Genomic DNA, 25,829 nt, shown 5'->3' with positions numbered 1-25,829 from the left:
CTCCTACTCTGTTTTTCCTGCATTCTGCCATATATTTTGTGTTATAGTAGTCTTGGATGATGACTCAGCACATGTTGTTCATTATATGAACACTTTCACTGCAGATTTGACAAAATACAAAAAAGGTACCAATGTGAGATTTCTAAGGATAGCTACAGCACTCGACCCAAGGTTTAAGAATCTGAAGTGCCTTCCAAAATCTGAGAGGGACAAGGTGTGGAGCATCCTTTCAGAAGTCTTAAAAGAGCAACACTCCAATGTGGAAACTACAGAACCCGAACCACCAAAAAAGAAAATCAACCTTCTGCTTGTGGCATCTCACTAAGATGATGAAAATGAACATGCGTTGGTCCGCACTACTTTGGATTGTTATCGAGCACAACCCATCATCAGCATGGGCGCATGCCCTCTGGAATGGTGGTTGAAGCATCAAGGGACATATAAATCTTTACAGCATCTGGCATGTAAATATCTTGTGACGCCAGTTACAATAGTGCCATGTGAACATCTGTTCTCACTTTCAGGTGACATTGTGAACAAGATGTGGGCAGCATTATCTCCTGCAAATGTAAACAACCTTATTTGTCTGGGTGATTGGCCGAACAAGAAATAGGACTGAGTGAGTTTGTAGGCGCTAAAGTTTTACATTGTTTTATTTTTGAATGCAGTTTTTTTGGTACATAATTCTACATTTGTAAGTTCAACTTTCATGATAAAGAGATTGAGTGAATTGAAAAATACTATCTTTTATTTTTACAGTGAAAATATTTGTAACAAAAAATAAATAGAAAGTGAGCACTGTACACTTTGTATTTTGTGTTGTAGTTAAAATCAATATATTTGAAAAAGTAGAAAACATCCAAAAAATTTATATAAATAGTATTCTATTATTGTTTAACAGCATGATTAATCTTGATTAATTTTTTTAATCACTTGAGAGCCCTAACTACAATCATTCTCCAGTACATAGAGAAAATAATTTAATTGTAGTAATATACTGACAAGAACATTAACAGGTAGGTAAAATACACGGCTTTTCCCTGTCACCATTTTCCCTGTTACACTATACTTAAAGGGAATCATTCTTCTAAGGCTTTTACATAACATTATTCAAGTTCAGTATCTTGAATAATGTTTGCAGCTACATAGAAAACATACTTGTGCATGTTTCCATTTCTTTGTTACATTACCCACAGATTGTATATCTGAAACTGCAGTGTGTAGTTGATTTAACATTAAATGACCCCTTAGAGAAAGGGCAGTAGAGTATCAATGTGGACATTTTATTCAAAGGTTTTGGGTTTTTACAAATTCACAATACAAATAACAAATACATTGTGCTGTTCCTTCTGAACTTTACTGTCAAATCTTGAATTAGATATATCTAACTTACCCCTTTCTATATCTTGAGCCTCATATTTTATTTCAAAGTTCTTGTAGGAAGGATAATGCTTATTCTGCCTGTTGTCAGTTAAACACATTTGAGGAGTGACCTATAAATAGGCTTGCATTAGTTATTTGTTGAGTAACAATACTTTTTTTTTTGCTTAAAATGCATAATTTAATATTTTTCCAAGTTTCACACTATAGATGCGCTAATTAGCTATAGAAAAACTTTTGCCCACTAATCTTTGTTCAAGATCTCAATCATTTTACATTTTGAAAGCAGTATTATAATCCCTTGGTAATATCAGTTGCATTGCATCCTATTGTTAGCACTCAGATATATGCTAAGAAATGCCAATTCTTGGATGCAGTGTAAAGATCAAAATTATATTTTATATACTGTTCTAAAAATATGTCTGCATAAAGAATAGGATTTAAAAATATTATTATCTTATAAGAAGGTTCCAAAGTAAATGTTCAGGAAACTCACTAAAGGTGGTGTTCTTTTCAGGCTGGAGGAAATTTCACTCTCTTGATGTTTTGACATTTCTAAGCCTGATTTTTCTGCCGCAGAACTAGAACTAAAAAATAACATGCGACTTTTGAAAATACAGTAACTCCTCACTTAACATTGTCGTTATGTTCCTGAAAAATGCAACTTTAAGTGAAACGATGTTAAACTAATCTAATTTTCCCATAAGATTTAATGTAAATGGAGGGGGTTAGGTTCTAAGGAAATTTTGGGGGGGCAAAAGGCATTATATATTGTACAGTACTGTACTGTGGTTTGGAAGTGCCCCTGGCTTACCCCACACAGACACAGCCTGCTGCAGGTAAGGATGCTAGGAAGCACCTTCACAGCAGCAGCAGCAGCTTCCCTGGAGAAGAACAGGCGCCAACTTTGCTGGGGGATGCTCCAGGCCTGCCTCTTCCCACCCCCAGTCCACCTCCTCTCCGGAGCATGCCACGTCCCTGCACCTTCCCCCCTGCTCCCTAAAGTCCTAAGGGCCGTCAATCAGCTGTTTGGCGATACTTAGGACTTTCTGGGAGGGAGGGGGAGGAGTGGAGAGGCAGTGCTTCCTCGCTCCTCCCCCTCCCTCCCAGAAAGTCTTAAGTGTCTCCAAACAGCTGTTTGGCAGTGGGGAAAGTGCTGGGAGGGAGGGGGAGGAGGAAGAGAAGCAGAACTTGTGCAATGCTCCCTTGTAAAGTCGCTGCTCTTCCACAGAATCTTACAAGCAGTGGACAGAGCAGGTAGCCAAATGACTTTATAAGGGAGCATTGCACAACTTTAAATGAGCATGTTCCCTAACTGAGCAGTGATGTAACTTTGAAACAACGTTAAGCGGGAGGACGTTAAGTGAGGAGTTACTGTAGATTATAAATTTTAATATAGTCTCCTGTTATTCAGTGTAATTTTCAAAATGGATGGTCTCTACCAACTCTTAGTAGATTGAAGACGAGGAAAAAATAATATATAAACATCAACATATCCAGTGTAAAAGATACTAAAAGTTTAATGTTTTAATACAGAATTTTAGAGAGAGAACAATAATTGTACATTTGAAGAGTCTATAAACATACTAGATATTAACAGAGAAAGAAAAAAAAAGTACAGTTTGTCCCTATTGCTAGGAATATTCTACCATTTAATTTAATTAAGATTTCTAGAAAAACAGCTGTTTGGAAGTTAAAATCAATTATTTGGTAATGCGATACATACTAAAAGAAAAATATCAATTCCAGGAAACATTTTAGAGGCCTTTCAGTCATCCACTGTAATACTACCTTACTGTCTTACCTACTTTTATTAATAGAATCACTATCCCTCTTATGCAAATATTTTGTATACATTTTGATGTAACCAGCAATTCTTTAAGTTGCTTATCTGCAGCTATATTTTTCATTTTAAGAATATATTTCATGTTACTCAGTCTGACTACATTTAACATGATTCAGAGAAAGTTTAAAAGTAGCTATGAGATATGATTTGCTTGATTTTTAAATTCTTTCTCACAAGACAAATAATTTTGCAATTAAACAGTAATACTGGAAGTTTTATTTCTCTTTTCCTTTTGTCCTACTTATATGAGGTCATAATATGGCAAGCATTTATTATTCTACTGCGGCATTCTTTTATGATACAGTATTTAAACTACTGACAAAAGAAAACTGGAAAATTATCTACATTGTCATAATATTTGTTTAAAGATAGAAAATTGATAAGCTGCACTATTGCAGATTTGTGTGTTATCCATTAGCTAAAAAACAAACTACAGCCAGTTCCATTACATCACACCATATTCCAATAGCTTCTGAGTGACATAATATGACACTGCTTGTGTAACCAAAAAAAGTAATACAGAAACATTTGCTGGTTCCATGTTAGAGACAGCACGAATAAAATTACTCTTAATTTAATGGGCTCACTTTAACCGAATGTTACTCAGGAACTTTTAATGATGCTTACAGGGCAACTGCCAGACTCTATACTTTTACATCTATTGTACCAGCTTTGTGTTGGCGTGTAGATATGACAAGAACACCATATATGTAACACTAGCCCTTTGTTTCTAGAGAGACAAGAAATATAAGTGCAGTTCCTGGAGCTGCTTGTTCATGGGGTCTGTTCAGATGAAAAACAGAATTTTTTAATCTTCACTGAAGTACTGAAACATTTTTCATAATTTTTCATTAGTTTCTGACAATTTTTGTTCTTGATTTCTTTTAATAATTTTAAATAAGAAACTTGAAACTGGTCTGTTGAACTTTATCTGTTGTAGTCAGAAAATTATTAGCGACATCTCCTTTGAAAACTATTTACACAAAAATTAGCGGAGAGGTCAATCTTGAGTATATTTAATACAGTGGATTTTCTGAAAATATTTATATTTAGAATCTGTTGCTGTTATTCTTTATAAATGAAAGTTTATCTTTCAGCAGCAGCTGAAGAATAATCTCCTTCAAAATAATTCAGAATTTATTTCAAAATGGTCACCTTCTCCCATTATTCTCAAATCTCTTTTTCCTCTTGAGAGGCCAGCCTTATTGCATCCTGTTTATCAAGCTACCTCCCTCACCTTAACAGTAAAGGAAGAGGGCAGTAGTTGTGAAGGTGGTGTGCACAAGGGATGGCTCTAGGAGTAATCTGGTAAACCACGTACTGGAAGGCTGATATACGTAGGGGAGGAATTAATGCTGTGGTATGTGGACTATGGTATATATGGCAGATGTGGAAATGATATGGTGTGTGACTATGTGTGAGGGAATAAACGCTATGCACCGTTGGGTGGCTTAACTTAACTTCCCTGCTCAGATGACGAAAAGGAACATGTACTGATCCGCACTGCTTTGGATTGTTACCAAGCAGAACCCGTTGTCAGCATGAACGCATGTTCTCTGGAATGGTGGCTGAAGCATCAAGGGACATATGACTCTTTAGTGCATCTGGCATGTATAGATGTATACAAGAGTGTAAACCATATCAATGTGGACTGTTTTCTCTACCCATCCCTTAGTTTCAGGTGGTCATGCCAGGAGGAAAGTATTTATGGTAATTAACCATTAGAACAATTCACGCAGGGTCATAGTGGATTCTCCATCACTGGCAGTTTGTTAATCAAGATTGGATTTTTTTTTCTTCTCATTTCTTAAAGATTTGTGCTAGTTCTAAGGGAATTATTTTGGGGAAGTTCTCTGGCCTGTGCTATACAGGAGGCCAGACTCAATGATCACAATGGTCCCTTCTGGCTTTGGAATCTATGAATCTATGTAAATATCTTGCGACACCGGCTACAACAGTGCCTTGCAAACACCTGTTCTCACTTTCAAGTAACATTGTAAACAAGAAGCAGGCAGCATTATCTCTGCAAATGTAAACAAACTGGTTTATCTGAGCTACTGGCTGAACAAGAAGTAGGACTGAGTGGGCTTGTAGGCTCTAAAGTTTTACATTGTTTTATTTTTGTATGCAGGTTTCTTTTGTATATAATTCTACATTTGTAAGTTCAACTTTCATGATAAAGAGATTGCACTACAGTACTTGTATTAGGTGAATTGAAAAATACTGTTTGTTTTTTACAGTGCAAATATTTGTAAACAAAAATAAATATAAAGTGAGCACTGTACACTTTCGATTCTGTGTTGTAATTGAAATCAATACTTTTGAAAATGTAGAAAATATCCAAAAATATTTTTAAAAATTTAAATTCTATTATTGTTCAACAGCGCGATTAATCATGTGATTAATTTTTTAATCACGCGATTAATTGCGATTAATTTTTTTAATCGCTTGACAGCCTTGCTTGTTACCCATTAGTGCTGCAGACAACGCATCTATGGAACAGTGATCTGGACTCCTTTCAGACTTGCACATTAACAACAGAACTGTCAACTATGTGTTGAATGGAAAAATCTTTATTACTGGTGAATATATGCAAGCCAGAAATAACACAGCTTGAATTTAAGATCCCAGATAGAAATTGAATGTTGAATGGTAGGGAAAATACACCTTTTTATTTGTAAATTGAGAAAATCTGAACTGAAGGTCATGAGGATTCAAACATAGAAAGCTACAATACCATTTGCATACAATTACTTTGCAGAGTAAAACCTCACTCAAATAAAATCTCACTGCCAAAAGTGCCAACCTGCTTTTTCAGCTAAACGGAGTTGAAGTAACAAGTGAAGTTCTTACACAAAAAAACAAAAATACTCACAATATTTATTTTGTGCTCACTTCTGGTCTATAACTTAATCTGAATATATAAATAAAAATTGTAATTACTTACTTATAAAGAAGGTCGTCTTTCACTAACTGTCAAGAAAACAAATGAACTCTGTTAGTTTTTAAATAAAAACGTTCCTACTTAAAGCCAAAGAATAACTTTTAAAAAAAACCCTACTGTACCTTTGAAGGAACATAAGAAGAAAAGATTGAGAGCAATTTTGACTCTACTGATAATGGGGGCAGTGAATCCAATGGTATACCCAGGACTATTTTTTCTCTCGTGCTTTCATATCTAGCATTCAGTTCTTCAAAAACAGACAACAAAGACGACCCTAGTTCAGTCTTGGCAATCTCACTTTTAAAATTCCTGAAAAAATATAAAAATGCACTTCAAATACCTAATAGGACATTCCTGTTACATTACTGCATCAAGAATTATCAAAAATATTTTATGGTGCCTCAAGATTTTTCATGTCCCTGCACCTCCCCCACCACATACAAAGAAATCTATTATTTTGAATAAATGTTAGCTTAAACCATCTTGGTCTTTTGTGATCTCTAATGCAGTTTTATTTGTGGACTTTCCTTTTTTACAAGAATTTCTTTTTTCTATATAGATATAGATTCTTGCATCTATATAAGTGTTATGGGACTCCTTCACTTTGCCCTTTGAAAGAATGCTTATTTTTAATTATTAAATTAAATTAAATAAAGTAAATCTTAATAAAAATAAATTTAAAAAATACAGTAGGACAATTTGTTTCCTATTTGTAAATTTGTTTTTTCATTAATACTCACCAATCCAGAGTTATTTCTGTGTAAGAACCACCCAAGGGATCAACTGGAGACAGTTGAACCTAATTTGTTTCCCCAGGGCACAGTAAGTGTATTAAAAGGCAGATTGAAATATACCTCCCTCAAAGATAACAAATGGATCTTAAATCACTTTAAACAATCTCCAAGAATTCCTCCGGGCTGGTGGGCATTTAGTTTAAGAGATTATAAATTGAAGATAAAACCGAACAATGTTCTATTTTCTTTCATGGTCTATCGACCTGGAGTCTGAAGTGGCTTTGGATGCAACTTCCTAAGATTTGTTTTTTCCAAAGGAAACTAAAAAATCATATTCCATCATGCAGAATCATACTGACCTTCACATGGGGCATCAACGGGACTGGGAGCTTTAAATCTACTGCACAGAACTCTTATCATTTGAGCTTACAAAGTAACTAGTAGGAACAGGCTGTTACCCTTCACGTGGACAAACCAGCAAAGGAGGATGAAACACAAACTTTGCCAATGGGTTGCAAAACTATTTGTTAGCACAGGAAGACTGTGAGGCTCAGGAATCACGGGTTCAATTCCAAGTTCTGAAGAGGAAGTATGATTTAGTGGTTATAAACTCTTTTGTCCCTGTCCCAGCCTCACTCCCAGCCTGTCTGACCCTTTCACTCCTAACTGTCCTCGGGATCCTGTCCACGTTCCCTCTTTTCTTCTCCCCTAACCACCCCCCTCCACTGCTCAGTATGAATCTGCACCTATTCATTCTTCCAGCTCCTTTCTCTGTCTCACTTGGCTTCTATTTCCCCTGTGCCTCTCTGTTCTTACCCTAGCTCTCACCCTCTGGGATTTGCATCAGGCTGCTTTCTCCTTTGTGCTGTCTGGGCACCAGCAGTGGTACAATGATAGCATAGTGCCAGTACCTGGCGCTACAGTGTCCACGCCAGCTCCTGGAAGGGAGCATGTTCAGTCACTCTGCAAAGACTTTCCTGTAACTTTGTTCTTGGAAACAAGTGAACTGATTTAGCAGAAATTTTCAAAGCACATGCACAGCCTGAGGCAAACACCTATTATGGAAAATTTCAGGCTGAATGGTTAAAGTATGACAAAGTGAAAAGCAACTGAAAACAGGATGTAATAATGGAAAGTGTCAGGCAATCTCAACTATATGCATCACTACCTGTTCCACCTATAATAAAGCAGTCCTATTCAGCAACTAATGCCCTTCCAACAGTACTTAAACAAAACACAAAATATTACTGCAGGGACAAATTAAATAAAGAATTAGGCCAATTATTACTAGCAATTTGAGCTCTGTGACAAACACCACCATCTTCTGATTGGGTCAAAATACTCTGATGTTTTGGCATTACACCCTAAGAATATGTCTTCAGCAGAACTGATTAACTGGTCCAGTGAGTGTATTTCAATATATATTACAACGACATGTGTACAAGAATGCATACAGTATTTTTCATAGCAGTGACTAATATTAATTAGATTTGGAATATTTTAATTTCACAAGATACTATCAAATAAGTAACACTTATTTGGTTGACGCGCAAATGGATTTTAGGAAAGCATTTGCTGTTGCTCTCTTTAGATTAACGAGAAGCTGGATTTCTTAAATTCTATCCTATTGAGAATATTACATATCTGTTTTATTCAAGAGAAATAAAATTAATGCATGCCTGTTAAAACATTCTCTTTCTTCCATAACAAGTCTGTAAATCTTCCAGCAGTGCTGATGACACAGCCAATAGTGAGTTCTTAGAAGCTGCAATTCTGCTTTTACAGCTCTCTGCAGCATCATCCTACAACAGCTTGATGAATAATTCTTCTCAATTTCTTTGCGAAGATGAAACATTCTTTAAAAGGAAAAATATATTATTGAATTGATTAAGCAACAGAATACTTCTTAATTTATTGTGTATGTATTATCTTGACATTTGTATAACTTTCAGAAAGTATTTCTGACTACATTTTAGAAGGAAAACTTGAAACTTAGAATCAGTTAATTCCTTCTTTCAACTAGCCAAATAGGAAATACAGTACTGCGCAGTATCAAGCATGGTGGCTTTCATGTTATATTGATCCCTAACTAAGAAGAGGAAATGGCACTACCACTCTAGTCATCTTTATGCAGAAAGTGCTGTCATAAAAATGATATGAAGCTCAGTGGGCTCTGTTAATCTTCAGTGCAAGCATTCTAAATAATGTTTTTGTTGAATTCTTAATTTGCTTATTCAGAGAACCTGAAAACTATTAAGTAAATTCTACATTTACCACTGAGCATCCAGAAATGCAAATATTTACAATTTATGACATACCTGTCAGGATTTTCTCTTAAATCTCTGACACTCAACTTATTTTTCAACTCCAAAGGATCCTAGAAACAATAATCATTTAAAAGAAAATAATTACACAATCTGCATTTACTGACATTGAAAGAGTTACAAATATAATTATTTTGTTTTAAAAACCAAGTTTATTTCATGTTGCTCAGTGAGCTTGAAATTACCTTAATTTGTGAATTCCATTCAGTTGCTGGGATTTCACTGTAGATACAATTTTCCCATGTCTCAGTAAACCATGAGGCAATCTGCTCCATACTGCCACCTACACATGACAAATCTGTATTGCAGGCAATACTTCTACAGGTCTCACTCTGCCATTCTTCAGACTTGATTTTGTTCATCATTGTTAACTTTGTGTTGTTTGCTTTAGATACCACAGAAGCATTAGCACTAGTAGCTCTGCTTGTAGTGAAACAAGCCCTAAAATCAGAACTTGCATCAACAGTCTGGTTAACTGTAACTTTATTATTACTTGTAACATTATTCAAGCATGTGAGGCACTTGATTTCTGAGTTAGGAAAATCTACTTGATGTCTGGTACTATTACCAGCATACTTATCTGTAACTTCTACACAAGACAATTGACCATCTTTCATTGGAATTCTGGGGAGTGCAAAAGAAAAATCTGGTTTCCTTTCAACAGTTTTCTGGCTGCAATCATGACAATCAGAATTAAATGCAGATAAAAATGATTCTTCACAACTACAAGAAATTGAACTGTCTGCATTTTTTATAGAAATCTGTGTGGATGTCACAGAAGATCTTTCCCATGGTAATACACAAGTATTTCCATGCTTCTGTAACATGCTGTTAGTGCTGTGACCATCTCTCATTTTAAACACCTTTTTTATAGCCATTTGTGATGACTGTGCAACACCACAAGAAGAAACAGCCTCCATCTTTTGTTGATTTTCTGAACTGCTCATGGAGAGTGACTTTTGATAAGCCCTTTCTCTATTCACAACAGTATCACTTTCAAATGAATTTTCAGCAAGCATACTATGGTATGTATCTTCAGTTTGTTCCTCTTCATGAGTTTCACATTTCAGGCCTTTGTAATCTATCAGTGATATGGAGTCCTGAGATGTTTTTGATAATTCTGGTATAGCTGCTTTATTATAAAACTCATCAACAGCACCATAATCCAAGGCAAAAGAACCATCATCTAATTTGCTAACAGGATTTTGCCCACCTATGGCTCCATCACATATAACTTCATAAAGTGGCTCTACCAACTCCAGAAATTCTGAATTTTGTGTCCTTGGAGTTTTAATTTGCATAAAAGGCATATATGAGGTATTCTGACCAGAATAATCTTGCTCTTCAGCACTGTGATACTCTAGTTGTGAGTCTTCATCTACATCACTCTCCTTGTAACTGAAATGCATATTGTTGCAGACTTTTCCCAACATACCAACTTCACTTTTGTCTTCATACACTTTGGAAATCCGCTCTCTTATTTTATTGTAAGTTTCAAGTTCTGCATCTAGTGATGAACTGAAACAAGCTAAGCTTTGATCTGGAAACTTTAATTCTGAGACATTTATGGAATATGCCTGGCCTGAAACAGAGCAGTTGATGCCCTCTGCAAGTTCACCGGACAGAGTATCAACACAGTCAATTTCATCAGACTTGTCTATAGCATAGGATGGCTCAGTGAAGACTCCTGTTTTATTCTTATCACTGATATTTTCTCTTTGTTCCATGGTCCAAGTATCAGATTTGTCTCTAGAAGCAATCAGCTCAAACACAGTTTCCTCCAATTCACTTTCACTATAAAATCTTGAAGTCAACAGCTTGTTTTTATTTATTGGTTTCTCACCTGATTAAAAATAAGAAGAGAAATTCAAAATTATCTATTCTGCACAAAAATGTCAATGTATAAAACATTTTGTCAGATAACATAGAAGTGGTATCATGCTGTGATCAACTATGTTGTGATAATAGTCAAGATTGTATGGTGTGTTCTCTAAAAACAGAAAATCTCCCTGAGAAGTCATCAGGTAAACCATGGAAAAACCCCAGAAATATTTGCTATTCTTACTTATTTTAAGTATAATAAAAACACATTTTATCTAATAAAATTCCAGGCATCACAACAATCCAGTTAGATGAAACACTGCTCCTTCTCTTATCACTCAGGCAAAGTAAACTTTCCATCTTCTCACTTTTCTCACACTTAAAACTTTTTAAGGCTCGGCTTGACAAAGCCCTGGCTGGGATGATTTAGTTGGTGTTGGTCCTGCTTTGAGCAGGGGGTTGGACTAGATGACCTCCTGAGGTCTCTTCCAACCCTAATCTTCTATGATTCTATGAAATATTTATTTCTTAGCTGAACCATCAGTTCTATTTTTATTGGTATACAGTGAGAAATTTACATCGTACATTACTGAAGTTGTGATATCATGAAAATAGTTTTGATACAGTATTGGAGTAAGGTTGTGGCAGAGGAGACTTCTGATACCCCAGAAACCATTTTAAATGAGTAGAGCTTGTCTAAAAAAAGGCAGGTAGAAGTGAAAGAGTGGAGTCCTATGTCTCCCGAGAACCAGGAATCCTGCAAGTGCTGACGGAAAGCCACCTCCTCATTTCAAGGATGGATATGGTATAATGTCCTACCAGCAATATATCTACTTGGAATGGAACTGCAAACTGTGAGAGGAGTTGGGATAGGTAAGTGGGAATTCTGTGAAAAGTTAACTTCAAAGAAACAAAATTACAAGTAATTTCTTGTTCCTTAAACATACAGTCACCAAAATATTCCCACTTATGACTCAAAAGATTGAAACACATCTCAAAATAAAACAATACAATAGGCAGGGGAAAACACAGCTGGAGCCAAATAGCCAGAGACTTTGCTGAAAAGTGGTCAGAGATCAAGAGCATTGGCTGCATCACGCCAAATTTCTCTTGGTACCACCTGTACATGGTGTTGAGGCGGGGGCAGTTTCACCTGGGAAGCTGGAATTTGAGGAAACCCAAAAATCTTCAGAGCTAAGGGGGAATCTCACATGTCTCTTGTTAGGAGCACAAGCCCAAAGAGAAGATATCCTGTAATTAGGGTGCTTTGCTTATTTATTTATTTATTTATTTACAGTATGGTGAACAAAAGCAAGCTTCTTAGAACTCGATGAAAAACTCCTGCAGCAAAAGGCTTAATCTCAACAGAGGGGAAAGCCACCCCACATTTCTTTTGAAGAGGCAGTAAATAGTCCAGTGTGCTTGGAACAGAGCAAGATTAAAGTGGCTATACCGCTGTTTCTGGCTCAATAGGAAACCACTTTAAGTATCATTTTGTCTAACAGATAGATTGTCATAAATGTCATAAGCTAACTTGCTAAACGTCATCTGAGCTTTGAAAAATATATATTTACCCAGGTGCAAAGATCTATATTGGTAGAAGGAATGAATCTGGATCTAGAAGACAGATTTGACCCTAACTTCTGAAACAAGCTCTGAAGAAGGGAAATGAAAGGTCCACTTGTCACAGCAAGTGAATCTAAATACCAGAATTGGTAAGCAAAAGTCGAAGTTATGAGAATGTGAGCTCTGTCCTGCATCAGCTTCCTGAAGATTAAAGTAAAAAAGGGATTGGTGGAACTTTATACAGGAAGTCATGACTCCCATGGATGAAAAATACCTAGAATTTTGATTGAAATTTTTATCTACACTATGTAATGCTATAAATTTTGATCTTTAGCACAAAGCCTAAAAATACTTTTTCAAAAGAAAAATACAATATTAATATTTCAAATATGGTATAGGTTCACTGGTCAGAGAGGCAGCTAATTGACATACATTTTTGTCGTCTGACTTACTAATCTCAAATACCATATATTTAATTATACTACATTATCAGTTACTTTAAAATTCCACCATGATTTTAACAATTTCCATCCCACCATCAACCTCAGCCTAGACCAAGCCACACAAGCAGTCCATTTCCTAGACACTACTGTGCTAATAAGCAATGGTCACATAAACACTATCCTATATTGGAAACCTACTGACCGCTATACTTACCTACATGCCTCCAGCTTCCATCCAGGATGAACCACACGATCCATTGTCTACAGCCAAGCTCTAAGATACAATCACATTTGCTCCAATCACTCAGACAAACACCTACAAGATCTCTATCAAGCATTCTTAAAACGACAATACCCACCTGCTGAAGTGAAAACACAGATTGATAGAGCCAGAAGAGTACCCAGAAGTCACCTACTACAGGACAGGCCCAACAAAGAAAATAACAGAATGCCATTAGCCGTCACCTTCAGCCCCCAACTAAAACCTCTCCAGTGTGTCATCAAAGATCTACAACCTATCCTGAAAGATGATCCCTCACTCTCACAGATCTTGAGAGACAGACCAGTCCTCGCTTACAGACAGCCCCCCAACCTGAAGCAAATACTCACCACCAACTGCACACCATGCAACATAAATACTAACCCAGGAACCTATCCTTGCAACAAAGCCCGATGCCAACTCTGTCCACATATCTATTCAAGTGACACCATCATAGGACCTAATCACATCAGCCACGCCATCAGGGGCTTGTTCACCTGCACATCTACCAACATGATATATGCCATCATGTGCCAGCAATGCCCCTCTGCTACATACATTGGCCAAACCGGACAGTCTCTACGCAAAAGAATAAATGGACACAAATCTGACATTAGGAATCATAACATTAAAAAACCAGTGGGAGAACACGTCAACCTCTCTAACCACTCAGTGACAGACTTGAAGGTGGCAATTTTACAACAAAAACACTTCAAAAACAGACTCCAAAGAGAGACTGCTGAACTTGAATTAATATGCAAATTAAATACAATTGACTTAGGTTTGAACAGAGACTGGGAATGGTTGGGCCATTACACTAATTGAATCTATTTCCCCATGTATCCTCACACCTTCTATGGGTCATCTCAATTATCACTTCAAAAGTTTTTTTTCTCCTGCTGATGATAGCTCATCTCAATTGATTGGCCTCTTACAGTTGGTATTGCTACTTCCACCTTTTCATATTCTCTGTATGTATAAATATCTTCTTGCTGTATATTCCAGTCTATGCATCTGATGAAGTGGGCTGTCGCCCATGAAAGCTTATACTCAAATAAATTTGTTAATCTCTAAGGTGCCACAAGTACTCCCGTTCTTTTGTATAGAGAACATTACTAACCTAATGAAAGCAGAATTAACTCACCTGGAGTTTTAGAAAAAGCATTATGATTCTCTAGAACAGGTATTCAGAAGCATTCATTGCAGTAGTACTAGTTCTCCAGTAATGACATCTCATTGCCCCTGGAGTAAGAGCAACTGCTGGACAGAGGGCAATAATACATAGGGGTTTGATATCAGAAGATTGGAGAGTGGTTCAAATATAGTGAACGGAGCAGTTGTTCCCGGATGAAAATATAAAGGGGGTGCTGAGTAAGTGATTCCCTCAGAAATAGCAGGCATTACAGACAACACCGGCACTATTGGTGAAATTGCATTAAAATAAAATGGACACGACATGATTTAAGATTTGTGGCATTTAATCCACACATGTGACCTGGTGACAGTATGCCAGCAACAGCTATATGCACAATGAATCCTGAAATGCAAACAAAAAATTAGTAAAATTTAGTAAAGTTAAAAACACTGGATTAAAGAAACTCAGTCACAAACTCTCATGTTCTACTTAAACTGGCACCATATTACTTCTTGATCATTTACATGTTTATGGGCATAAAACATCATTGTTAATATCTAGTAATTAGAAACACTCAGCTTTGACACAAAAACAAGAAAGGATATAGTATCTGACAACTGAGGTGGCAAAGGGAGAAGGTGGGGGCAGATTTCTGCACTGACAAAGGCAATCTATTTCTCCATTTTACTGTATTTTTGTTCACTGTATGATAATATCATTATTTCAGTATTATCTACTTCCTAAGGAAATAATGAATATATTTTGCTTACTAAAGTAAGGCTGTTATTGGTAACTGTTATTCCCCAAGAGATACAACCACTACCTAAATATAGAAACTTGAGCACACAAATGACGCCACACATTCCTTTTTACTTTATATGATGCATTATCAACACAAATATTTTTGTGGGATTTCTGTCTTTTTTTCCTTTTTTTATTTAATAATCTATTGTATTCATCTATTGTATTTCATCATTGTAAATCCAATGAAATAAGTAAATGCATAAGGCAAACAGAAAACTTTATACTGTTCAATCCGTTTGATCACCCACCCACTAGCTCATTTCAATATCAAATATTTACACAATAAATTCAGAGAACTTCATTAATGTAATGTTATGGTTGAGATTTTAAATATGAAAAGTCATGAAATTCTGTGTTATGTTTTCCAGTGCAATCATTTCTCAGCATCCTTGAACATAATGGCCCCAATTCAGCGCATCTTAAACAGGAGTACAACTTATTACCCACTCACAAAACAGTTAAATTTTGTTCATCAACTTTAATGCCTTAATTTTAGGGCTTAGTTACATTTACAGGTAAGGACTAATAGGTATATCTCCCAGTTCTAATACTTCAGGCTTTTCTGACTAGCACATTGGAAACAAATAGTAAAATTGTAGGAATGGAAAATAAATTATTTCCCCCATCCTCAGGACAGTAACTCAAAATCAAATTTAAAAGATTAACACAGAAAAGCAGGATCTTTAGGCAAATCTCTCATCCCGCATTAACCTCTGTACGATCTACAAAAAGCAAATTTATCTTCTGGGATTAAAAAAAAAAGTGACTTCTGAATGTCTGTTTTCTACTAACTCACTCTACATAACTACCAAACTAACATTGTCAATATTATGTGAACATGCAAATGTACAGTAGTATATATTTCAAATGAAAATCCAAGCCTTAAATTAAATTTGAGCTATACTTATAGCAGTGATAGTGTAAACATAGAAGAGGGAAATGTCTTTCTATTACTTAATCCTCTGAAAACTTGTGCTGCAATATCAGTTGTAGGTCCCTGCTCACTACGTTGCTGACTATACTTTTGTTGCAGCAACTGCAGAGGTTCAGGGTGGGCACAGACAGCTGCAGCGGCACAGGAGTCAGCAAATGGAGCTGTAAACAGGGGAGTTTGAGTGGGACTTCTGTTGGAGGAGAAGGTATTTGTATCTATTTGTAGTTATATTTGTATGTGTGGAGGCTGGTAGGGGCAGTGTGCTGGGAGAGAAGCTGAGCCCTGATTAGGGGATGGGACTTCTCTGACTAGGGATCCTATAAAGGTAGCCAGCCAGTCAGGTAGCGGCATAGACAGCTGTAGCGGCACAGGAACCAACAAACAGAGCTATAAACAGGGGCGTTTGAGTGGAAGTTTACAGGGGGAGTTTGGGGGAAGACTAAGAGGCAGGCAGAGGAACACACAGGCTACTGAAGGGAGCGTGCAGTGTTCTAGCAGTGTCTTGGTGCTTGTTGGGGGTTTGTTTTGCTGTCGGTGGCGGTGTTTTGGGTTGGTTTGTGTTTCCCAGATTTACAGGATTTAGGTGGGAAGCCTATGACAGATACAGAGACAGCAGCTGTAGTGACCGAAGCAGTGGAAGACACAATGAAGATGACTGGATGTGGAAGCTGTGGCATGTACATGATCCTGGAGGGGGTACCTGAAAAGAGTTTTGTCTGCATGAAGTGCTACCTGATAGAGCTGATGGAAGAAAAGATCCGAGGACTGGAGATGCAAGTGGAAACTCTGGTAGAGTGTAGAAGGGGGCTCGAATGGATGATGGAGCAGAGACATGATGAGGCTGAAGAGAAAAGCTCAGACTTGCAGATGGAAGTAGGACCAAAGAACTCTGAGGGGAGACTGCTGGGTGAGGAAAGTGGATGGTGAAAGCATGTGACTATGCAAACCAGGCAGAGGAAAAGACAGGCTAGTGAAGGAGCAATAGAGCTCAGGAACAGGTTTGCGGAGTTGGAAAATGAACAAGGAGCACAGCAGATGATCGCTGAAGGTGAGAGGGCAAGGAAGAAGAGAAGCGAAGCTAGCCCTATAAGGAGAGGGGATGAGTCAATGGAGATGACATCAAACATAAGCCCCAGGAGGATACGGGATGGGCTGCAGAGGATTGCAAGGGTGAATAGGAATCTAGAGGACTTGCAGCCAGAGGGAACAGGGGATAGACCGGAGAATCGAACTGTCACCAGGAAAAGGCAGGTCTAGGTGATTGGGGACTCCTTATTGAGAAGAATAGACAGGCCTGTAACCAGAAGTGATCCAGTGAACAGAAGGGTGTGCTGTCTGCCCGGTGCTAAAATATGGGATGTGGACCTGAGGCTGAAGAGAATTCTAATGGGAGTGGGAAAGAATCCGCTGATTGTCCTTCATGTGGGAACAAATGATGTGGCTAGATTCTTGCTGGAATGTATCAAGGGAGACTATCCCAGGTGGGGAAGACACTGAAGATCACCTGAGCCTCAATTTCCTTGAGTGGGACTCTGCCTGTTCCTAGAGAAGGGCAACAAAGGTGTGACAAGATTATGGTGATCAACAGATGGCTCAGGCAGTGGTGCTATAAGGAGCGCTTTGGGATGTATGGCAACTGGGAGGCATTCATGGACAAGGGACTGTTCTCTTGGGATGGACTTCACCTGAGTAGGGAGGGAAATAGACTTCTAGAATGGAGGCTGGCACAACTGATTACGAGAGCTTTAAGTAAGGAATTGGGGGGAGATGGTTGGGAGATGTCCAGGTAATCTCCATGCCGGATTTTAACATTGAGAGGGAAGAAAACGAAGCAAGATAGGATACCGTCGTGGGCAGAACGGACATATGGAGGAAGGGTACTGTAGATACAATTCTAATGGGTGATACTGGGGGTAGAACGTCTGGGCCTAATTGGGTAAAGAATGTGAGTGAAGCCAAACAGCAAGAATTAAGATGTTTGTACACCAATGCGAGGAGCCTAGGTAACAAAATGGAGGAACTAGAGTTACTGATGCAGGAAGTGAAACCGGATATTATAGAGATAATAGAAACATGGCGGAATAGTAGTCATGACTGGAGTACAGGCATTGAAGGGTATGTGCTGTTTAGGAAAGACAGAAATAAAGGCAAAAGTGGCAGAGTAGCATTGTATATCAATGATGAGGTAGACTGTAATGAAATTAGAAGGGATGGAATGGATAAAATAGAGTCTGTCTGGGCAAAAATCACATTGGGGAAGAAAGCTACTAGAGCCTCCCCTAAGATAGTGCTTGGGGTGTGCTATAGACCGCTGGGATCTGATATGGATATGGATAGAGACCTTTTTAATGAAGTAAATACTAATGGGAATTGTTTGATCATGGGAGACTAACTTCCCAGATATAGACTGGAGGACAAGTGCTAGTAATAATAATAGGGCTCAGATTTTCCTAGATGCGATAGTTGATGGATCCTGCACCAAGTAGTTGCTGAACCAACAAGAGGAGATGCCATTTTAGATTTGGTTTTGGTGAGTAGTGAGGACATCATAGAAGAAATGGTTGTAGGGGACAACCTTGGTTCGAGCAATCATGAACTAATTCAGTTTAAACTAAATGGAAGGATAAACAAAAACAGATCTGTGACTAGGGTTTTTTATTTCAAAAGGGCTAACTTTAAAGAATTAAGGAAATTAGTTAGGGAAGTGGATTGGACTGAAGAACTTGGGGATCTAAAGGTGGAGGAAGCCTGGAATTCAAGTCAAAGTTGCAGAAACTATCAGAAGCCTGCATCCCAAGAAAGGGGAAAAAATTCATAGGCAGGAATTGTAGACCAAGCCGGATGAGCAAGCATCTCAGAGAAAAAGCAGAAATCCTACAAGGAATGGAAGATGGGAATGATCAGCAAGGAAAGAAACCTTATTGAGGTCAGAACTTGTAGGGATAAAGTGAGAAAGGCCAAAAACCATGTAGAGTTGGACCTTGCAAAGGGAATTAAAAGCAATAGTAAAAGGTTCTATAGCCATATAAATAAGAAAAAAAAACAGAGAAAGAAGAAGTGGGACCGCTAAACACTGAGCATGGAGTGGAGGTTAAGGATAATCTAGGCATGGCCCAATATCTAAACAAACACTTTGCCTCAGTCTTTAATGAGGCTAATGAAGAGCTTAGGGATAATGGTAGGATGACAAATGGGAATAAGGAGGTAGATATTACCACATCCGATGTAGAAGCCAAACTCGAACAGCTTAATGGGATGAAATCTGGGGGCCCAGATAATCTTCATCCAAGACTATTAAAGGAACTGGCATATGAAATTGCAAGCCCATTAGCAAGAATTTCTAATGAATCTGTAAACTCAGGGGTTGTACCGTATGACTGGAGAATTGCTAACATAGTTCCTATCTTTAAAAAAGGGGGGAAAAGGTGATCCGGGCAACTACACGCCTGTCAATTTGACATCTGTAGTATGCAAGGCCTTGAAAAAAATGTTGAAGGAAAAAGTAGTCAAAGACACTGAGGTCAATGGTAATTGGGACAAAATACAACATGGTTTTACAAAAGGTAGATCATGCCAAACCAACCTGATCTCCTTCTTTGAGAAGGTAACAGATTTTTTAGACAAAAGAAATGCAGTGGATCTAATTTACCTTGATTTCAGTAAGGCATTTGATACGGTTCCACATGGGGAATTATTAGCTAAACTGGAAAAGATGGGGATCAATATGAAAATTGAAAGGTGGATAAGGAACCGGTTAAAGGGGAGACTACAACAGGTCGTACTGAAAGGTGAATTGTCAGGCTGGAGGGAGGTTACTAGTGGAGTTCCTCAGGGATCGGTTTTGGGACCCATCTTTTTACTACTGACCTTGGCACAAAAACTGGGAATGTGCTAATAAAGTTTGCGGAAGACACAAAGCTGGGAGGTATTGCCAGTACAGAAAAGGACCAGGATATCATACAGGAAGATCTGGATGACATTGTAAACTGGAGTAATAGTAATAGGATGAAATTTAATAGTGAAAAGTGGAAGGTCATGCATTTAGGTATTAATAACAAGTACTGTTATAAGTTGGGGAGGCATCAGTTGGAAGTAACAGAGGAGGAGAAGGAACTCGGCATATTGGTTTATCACAGGATGACTATGAGCTGCCAATGTGATATGGCTGTGAAAAAAGCTAATGCAGTCTTGGGATGCATCAGGTGAGGTATTTCCAGTAGAGATAAGAAGGTGTTAGTACCATTATACAAGGCACTGGGGAGACCTCATCAGGAATACTGTGTGCAGTTCTGGTCTCTCACGATTAAAAAGGATGAATTCAAACTGGAACAGGTTCAGAGAAGGGCTACTAGGATGATCCGAGGAATGGAAAACCTGTCTTATGAAAGGAGACTCAAAGAGTTTGGCTTGTTTAGCCTAACCAAAAGAAGGCTGAGGAGATATGATTGCTCTCTATAAATATATCAAAGGAATAAATACCAGGGAGGGAGAGGAATTATTTAAGCTCAGTACCAATGTGGACACAAGAACAAATGGATATAAACTGGCCATCAGGAAGTTTAGACATGAAATTAGACAAAGGTTTCTAACCATCAGAGGAGTGAAGTTCTGGACAGCCTTCCAAGGGGAGTAGTGGGGGCAAAAGACATACCTGGCTTCAAGACTAAGCTTGATAAGTTTATGGAGGGGGACAGCCTAATTTTGGCAATTAATTAGTCTTTCACTACTAGCGGTAAATATGCCCAATGGCTTGTGATAGGATGGGATCTGAGTTACTACAGAGAATTCTTTCCTGGGTGTCTGGCTGGTGAGTCTTGCCCAACATGCTCAGGGTTTAGCTGATCGCCATATCTGGGGTTGGGAAGATATTTTCCCCCAGTGCAAATTGGCAGAAGCCCTGGGGATTTTTCACCTTCCTCTGCAGCGTGGGGCATGGGTCACTTGCTGGAAGGATCTCTGCACCTTTAAGTCTTTAAACCATGATTTGAGGACTTCAATGGCTCAGATAGGTTTGATACAGGACTGGGTGGGTGAGATTCTGTAGCCTGTGCTGTGCAGGAGGTCAGACTAGATGATCATAATGGTCCCTTCTGACATTAAAGTCTATGATTCTATGAAAAAGGAATCTGAAAATGGAGGCAAAGATCCACGAAGAAGAATCTGCCTTAGGGCATGCCTACATGGAGACTATGTACATGGCGAACAGGGATGTAAATCTACAATGCTTTCACCTGTCGTGTGCTAAATTGCTGTGGGGACACTGCTCCAGTGCATTAAAAGTTCTGTGGTGCCCATTGTGTACTGGTGTTTCAAAAATACAAATACTAAGGCCGTGATCCTGCTACTTGTTGAGTGGACAGACCCCAGATTTCAGTGAAGCTCCACATGGGCGGAGCGGTCTGCCTGTGTAGAATGAATTACAGGATCAAGGTCTAACCACCCATTTCCAGTATTTTATGCTGTAGACAGTGTTGCCTTTAGATACAAGACCTTCTGAAAAACATAGGGAAAAAGCAACTCAATAAAAAGTCTTGAAAAATCTGATATTTAGAATATTTGGGAAAATCTAAGTGGCAACTATCAGGAAAGTCTCCCCTTCTGACATGGAAACCTTTTCAACATAAATACTATGTACAGTCTTAACAATAAATTTAGTCTCCCATGGCACTTCCAGAGAGCTGTATGTTTTCCAGATGTTTAAAGAAATCGCTTAATACTCCCCCCCAATTTTTTTTAAATGAGTAATGTACAAGACACTGGATAGCTCTGATGTGTGCTGCAAACCGACCTCCAAACCAAACAAAAAGCTAAAAACCCAAGAAACACAACCCCAATTAATCTGAAGCATACCGGGCACAACTTCTACATAATCAAAGAAATCACAACTGCCCATCTTACTTCACGCTTTCTAAATTTAGTCCATTCAGCTTTGTAACTATGGCACTCACATCATCCCCGCTGTTTCAACAAGCTGTTCAATATGTCCTAGTACAGTAATGTTTAGTGTTTAACAGTTATTAACTCCAAACATATTTTATTTTGAAGACTGAGATTCTCCAAATATTTGTCTCAAAGCAATTATTTTACAAACAGGCACATACTTATTAATTTCATTAAGAAATGTAATTTAGACCTTATTCCAAACATTTATTAGGTGTGGAACCCCATTGATTGTAATGCGGGACCCAGTCACACTCAGCAATTTGCAGGTTTCGGATCCAAATTAGATTATTTAACTGAAATAAAAGGATACTCATTATGAGTGCTGAAGGGGCAAAAATGCCACTGTTGTGTATTTATCTAGCTTAAGGTCTTACACAGCCCATTTTTGGAGTACCTGAGCATCTGAGAAGCTTTAATGTATTTATCCCCAACATAGGCAATGCTGTTATCCGCACTGGAAAGATTGGGGAGCAAGGCACACAAAGCAAGTCTAAACTACAAAAATAAGTCAATCTAAGTTTCATCAACCTATAGGCACCACAGTAATTAAATTGCTTTTGCATGTCCACACTATGTTCCGTAAAGAATTAAAGATAGAAAGATATACCCACCAGGAGCACTTGCACCCAATTAACTATCAGTGTGGGGCATTGTGGGACACTTCTGAAAGGCAGCAATAGTCAGTGTAAGCAACGCAGTATCTACACTGCATTAACCTAACTACACTGACCGAAGTGCTATGCCTCTTGCCAAGGTGGAATTAACTTGGTGTAGTAAGTGAATGACATCGCTGGGAGCGACATTTTAGGGCTTGTCTTCACTACAGAGGTAAGTTGACCTAATTTACACTACTCCAGCTACGCGAATAACCTAGCTGGAGTCGATGCAGGGTAGGTCGACTTACCCTGGTGTCTTCACTGTGCTGCGTCGATGGGAGACGCTCTCCGGCTGACTTCCCTTACTTTTCTCAGGGAGCTGGAGTACTGGAGAGTGCTCTACTGTTGATTTAGCAGGTCTTCACTAGATCAGCAAATTGACACCTGCTGCATCGACTACAGCAGCTTCCATCTCCCTGGTTGTAAAAACAAACCCTTAGTGTAGACACAAGCTGCCTTACGCTGACCTAAGTCTGGAGTGTAGTAGACCCCGCTGACTTTAGGACTTCTCAAGGCTACACAGGAAGTCAGTAGCAGATCTGGGAACTGAACACCACTCCCCCAATTTGCAGATGAGCATCCAACCCCTGGAAGCACATGTTGCAGGAATGGGTGTGGGGGGGGGGGGGCATAAGCAGGCGGAGAACATAAGAACAGCCATACTGGGTGAGACCAAAGGTCCATCTAGCCCAGTGTCCTGTCTTCCAATGCCAGGTGCCCCTGAGGGGACAAACAGAACAGGTAATTGTCAAGAGTCAATTGTCAAGCCCCTGTGGCCAATTCCCAGCTTGTGGCGGGAGGCGGCGGAAGAGGCACCACGGGGTGGATGCTGCAGAAGGGGTGCTGTGGGGGAGGGGGCACACAGACCAAGGGGCGGGTGCAGCAGGCGAGGGGAGCAGGCCAGAGAACAGGCGCTCCAGGGTGGCGGGCACAGACCCCAGGACAGGCACGGGGGGGAGCGCCCCAGGGGACAGAGGTGGGACAGGCACCTGGGGAGGTGGTAAAAGCACCCAAGGGCCCACCCCGAGGGGCAGCAACCCGGCGGGGGGCGGCACAAGCACCGAGGGGCGCACGCACAGACCTGGGGGAGGGGCACTACACTGGCCTGCACGGGACGAGCCGCCTCTCTGCCGCCAACGTCCAACGAACCCTTCACCCGCCCCCGGGTGCGGCGCGCGCCCGCCTATTCTTTATAGCCTCGGCCCGGGAGCGCAGCGCGCGACCCACCCTATTGGCTGGCAGGAGAATGGTTCTATCTCCTGATTGGTCATTCTCGTAAAGCGGCGGGAGGAGCTGGGCTCCGAGTGAGCAGCAGCTCCCGGCACGCGCCTGGGCCTCGCTTGGACCCTCCGCGCGGGCGGCGGGAGGCGCCCTGCCCCCTGCGAATGCGCCTTTAAGCCAAAATGGCGGGCAGCCCACGCAAGACACTGCGCGAAGGCTGACACGTGGGGGGAGGGGCATGCTCTAGTTCCACGTGTCTCTGGTGCATGGTGGTACTGCAGTCCCCTGACCCCGTGCAACTTGGGCTGGCTTCAGGGGCTGCAATTCAGCAAGACACATAAGCCCCTGCCTAAACCCCCGCTGAGCCCACTCAGCTGTGTACCATGGGGCTTGCCCTCAAGGGAAGGGAGAGCTGGGGGCGATGGCCTCTGAACACAAGTCTAGTCCTATGCCCACAGGCGTGAAGGGCAGCTTCCATTTTTCATGCTGAAGCCAGGCAGAGTAATTTAAAAAGCTGGCACAGTTTAGTATTAGAAAAAAGGGAACCCTTTACAAATAGTAAATATTTATTTTTCAGTGTAATAGCCACTGCGGTGTCTTAGGTATTTACAATTGACACTACTGTATATTTAGAATGTTAAATTAAAATACTTGAGATTGATTTCATATGGATTTATATTACAGTATCAACAGTAGGCCTGTCAATATCATAGTGCCAGTATGCCACATGCTGTACAAACACACATTCCCTATACCAAATAGCTACTACTCTAAAATATGTAGCATGTATAAGGTGTGTTAATCTGTATCAGCAAAAAGAACAAGGAGTCCTTGTGGCACCTTAGAAACTAACACATTTATTTGGGCATAAGCTTTCATGGGATATAACCCACTTCATCAGATGCATGGAGTGGAAAATACAGTAGGAGGGGTGTATATACATAGTACATGAAAAGATAAGAGTAGCCTTACCACATCATTTGCAAACTGGACACCATCAATTTAGGCCTAAATAAAGACTGGGCGAGGATGGGTCATTACAAAAAACTAATTTCCCCCTACTGTTATTCACACCTTCTTGTCAACTCTTTGAAATGGGCCACCCTCATTACCACTGCAAAAGTGATTTTTCCTCCCTTTGTATTCCACTTCTCGTTGTTTTTACATATTTTAGAATATACCATTTTTATTTGGACTGTTTTATAAAATAATCTGTCTTAAAACTGAAAGTAGTGCTTCTATAACATAAGTGACATTGACAGGGCTGTGTAGTAAAACACATCCTTTCCCCATAGTATAGGCACCAGCCACACAAGCTTCCTCACACTGCCATCAATGTATCTCAGTCCCAAACACCGCTGCAGGTCAGATGGTCTCCATTAACCCATCAGCCAAGGCCTGAGTGAGGCGTCCTGGTTGGGCTCTTTCACTTTGGTTAGGATTCATGAAACAACTTACAGATGGTAATTTTTGACATCCCGGGGTCTGGGACATATTTGAAACTGTTTTTAAAACTTTTGTTCACTGAATGGAAAATTCTCTGTACAAATGACAGGGATTTCTAACACGTAAAGATAATGTTATAAAAATACTGAATTTATTTCAAGCTTCTTTTAAGAGGAATAGCATTTAGAAATGAGGAAAGGAGCACCACGTGAGCAGTCCGTGGACTAGTGTTTGGGAACAGTTAGCCTAGAGCAGGGATTGGCAACCTTTGGCACGCAGCCACTCCAGGCCAATGGGGGTGGCGGGAAGCAGCTGCCAGCACATCCCTCAGCCCACACCGCTTCCTGCAGCCCCCATTGGCCTGGGACAGCAA

At 39.5% G+C, this 25,829-nt stretch overlaps 1 protein-coding gene across 10 annotated transcripts in view; it reads right to left on the bottom strand.

Annotated features, from left to right (window-relative positions):
* Positions 1 to 24,155, bottom strand: part of RBM44 (RNA binding motif protein 44) — a 40,583-nt gene extending 16,428 nt beyond the window's left edge. For 3 of the 10 annotated variants that reach the window (XR_005586393.1, XM_039495513.1, XM_039495521.1), the window contains exons 1-9: positions 23,871 to 23,950; positions 23,038 to 23,205; positions 9,414 to 11,071; positions 9,223 to 9,281; positions 8,584 to 8,760; positions 6,293 to 6,479; positions 6,174 to 6,199; positions 1,877 to 1,967; positions 1,394 to 1,493 (exon numbers count right to left, since the gene is read on the bottom strand). Coding sequence is in view for 9 of the 10 variants with exons in the window: in XM_039495513.1 (XP_039351447.1) it covers positions 1,394 to 1,493; positions 1,877 to 1,967; positions 6,174 to 6,199; positions 6,293 to 6,479; positions 8,584 to 8,760; positions 9,223 to 9,281; positions 9,414 to 10,955 (2,182 nt within the window). In the remaining variant the exon portion in view is untranslated. The other 7 variants (XM_039495514.1, XM_039495517.1, XM_039495515.1 and 4 more) reach the window with 7 other exon arrangements.
* Positions 24,156 to 25,829: the final 1,674 nt, after the last annotated feature.

The sequence above is a fragment of the Mauremys reevesii genome, linkage group 11 (genome assembly GCF_016161935.1).
Source record: "Mauremys reevesii isolate NIE-2019 linkage group 11, ASM1616193v1, whole genome shotgun sequence".
NCBI lineage: Eukaryota > Metazoa > Chordata > Testudines > Geoemydidae > Mauremys > Mauremys reevesii.
The sequence above is the reverse complement of the archived record's forward strand: the minus strand, read 5'-3'. Positions and strand labels throughout refer to the sequence as shown.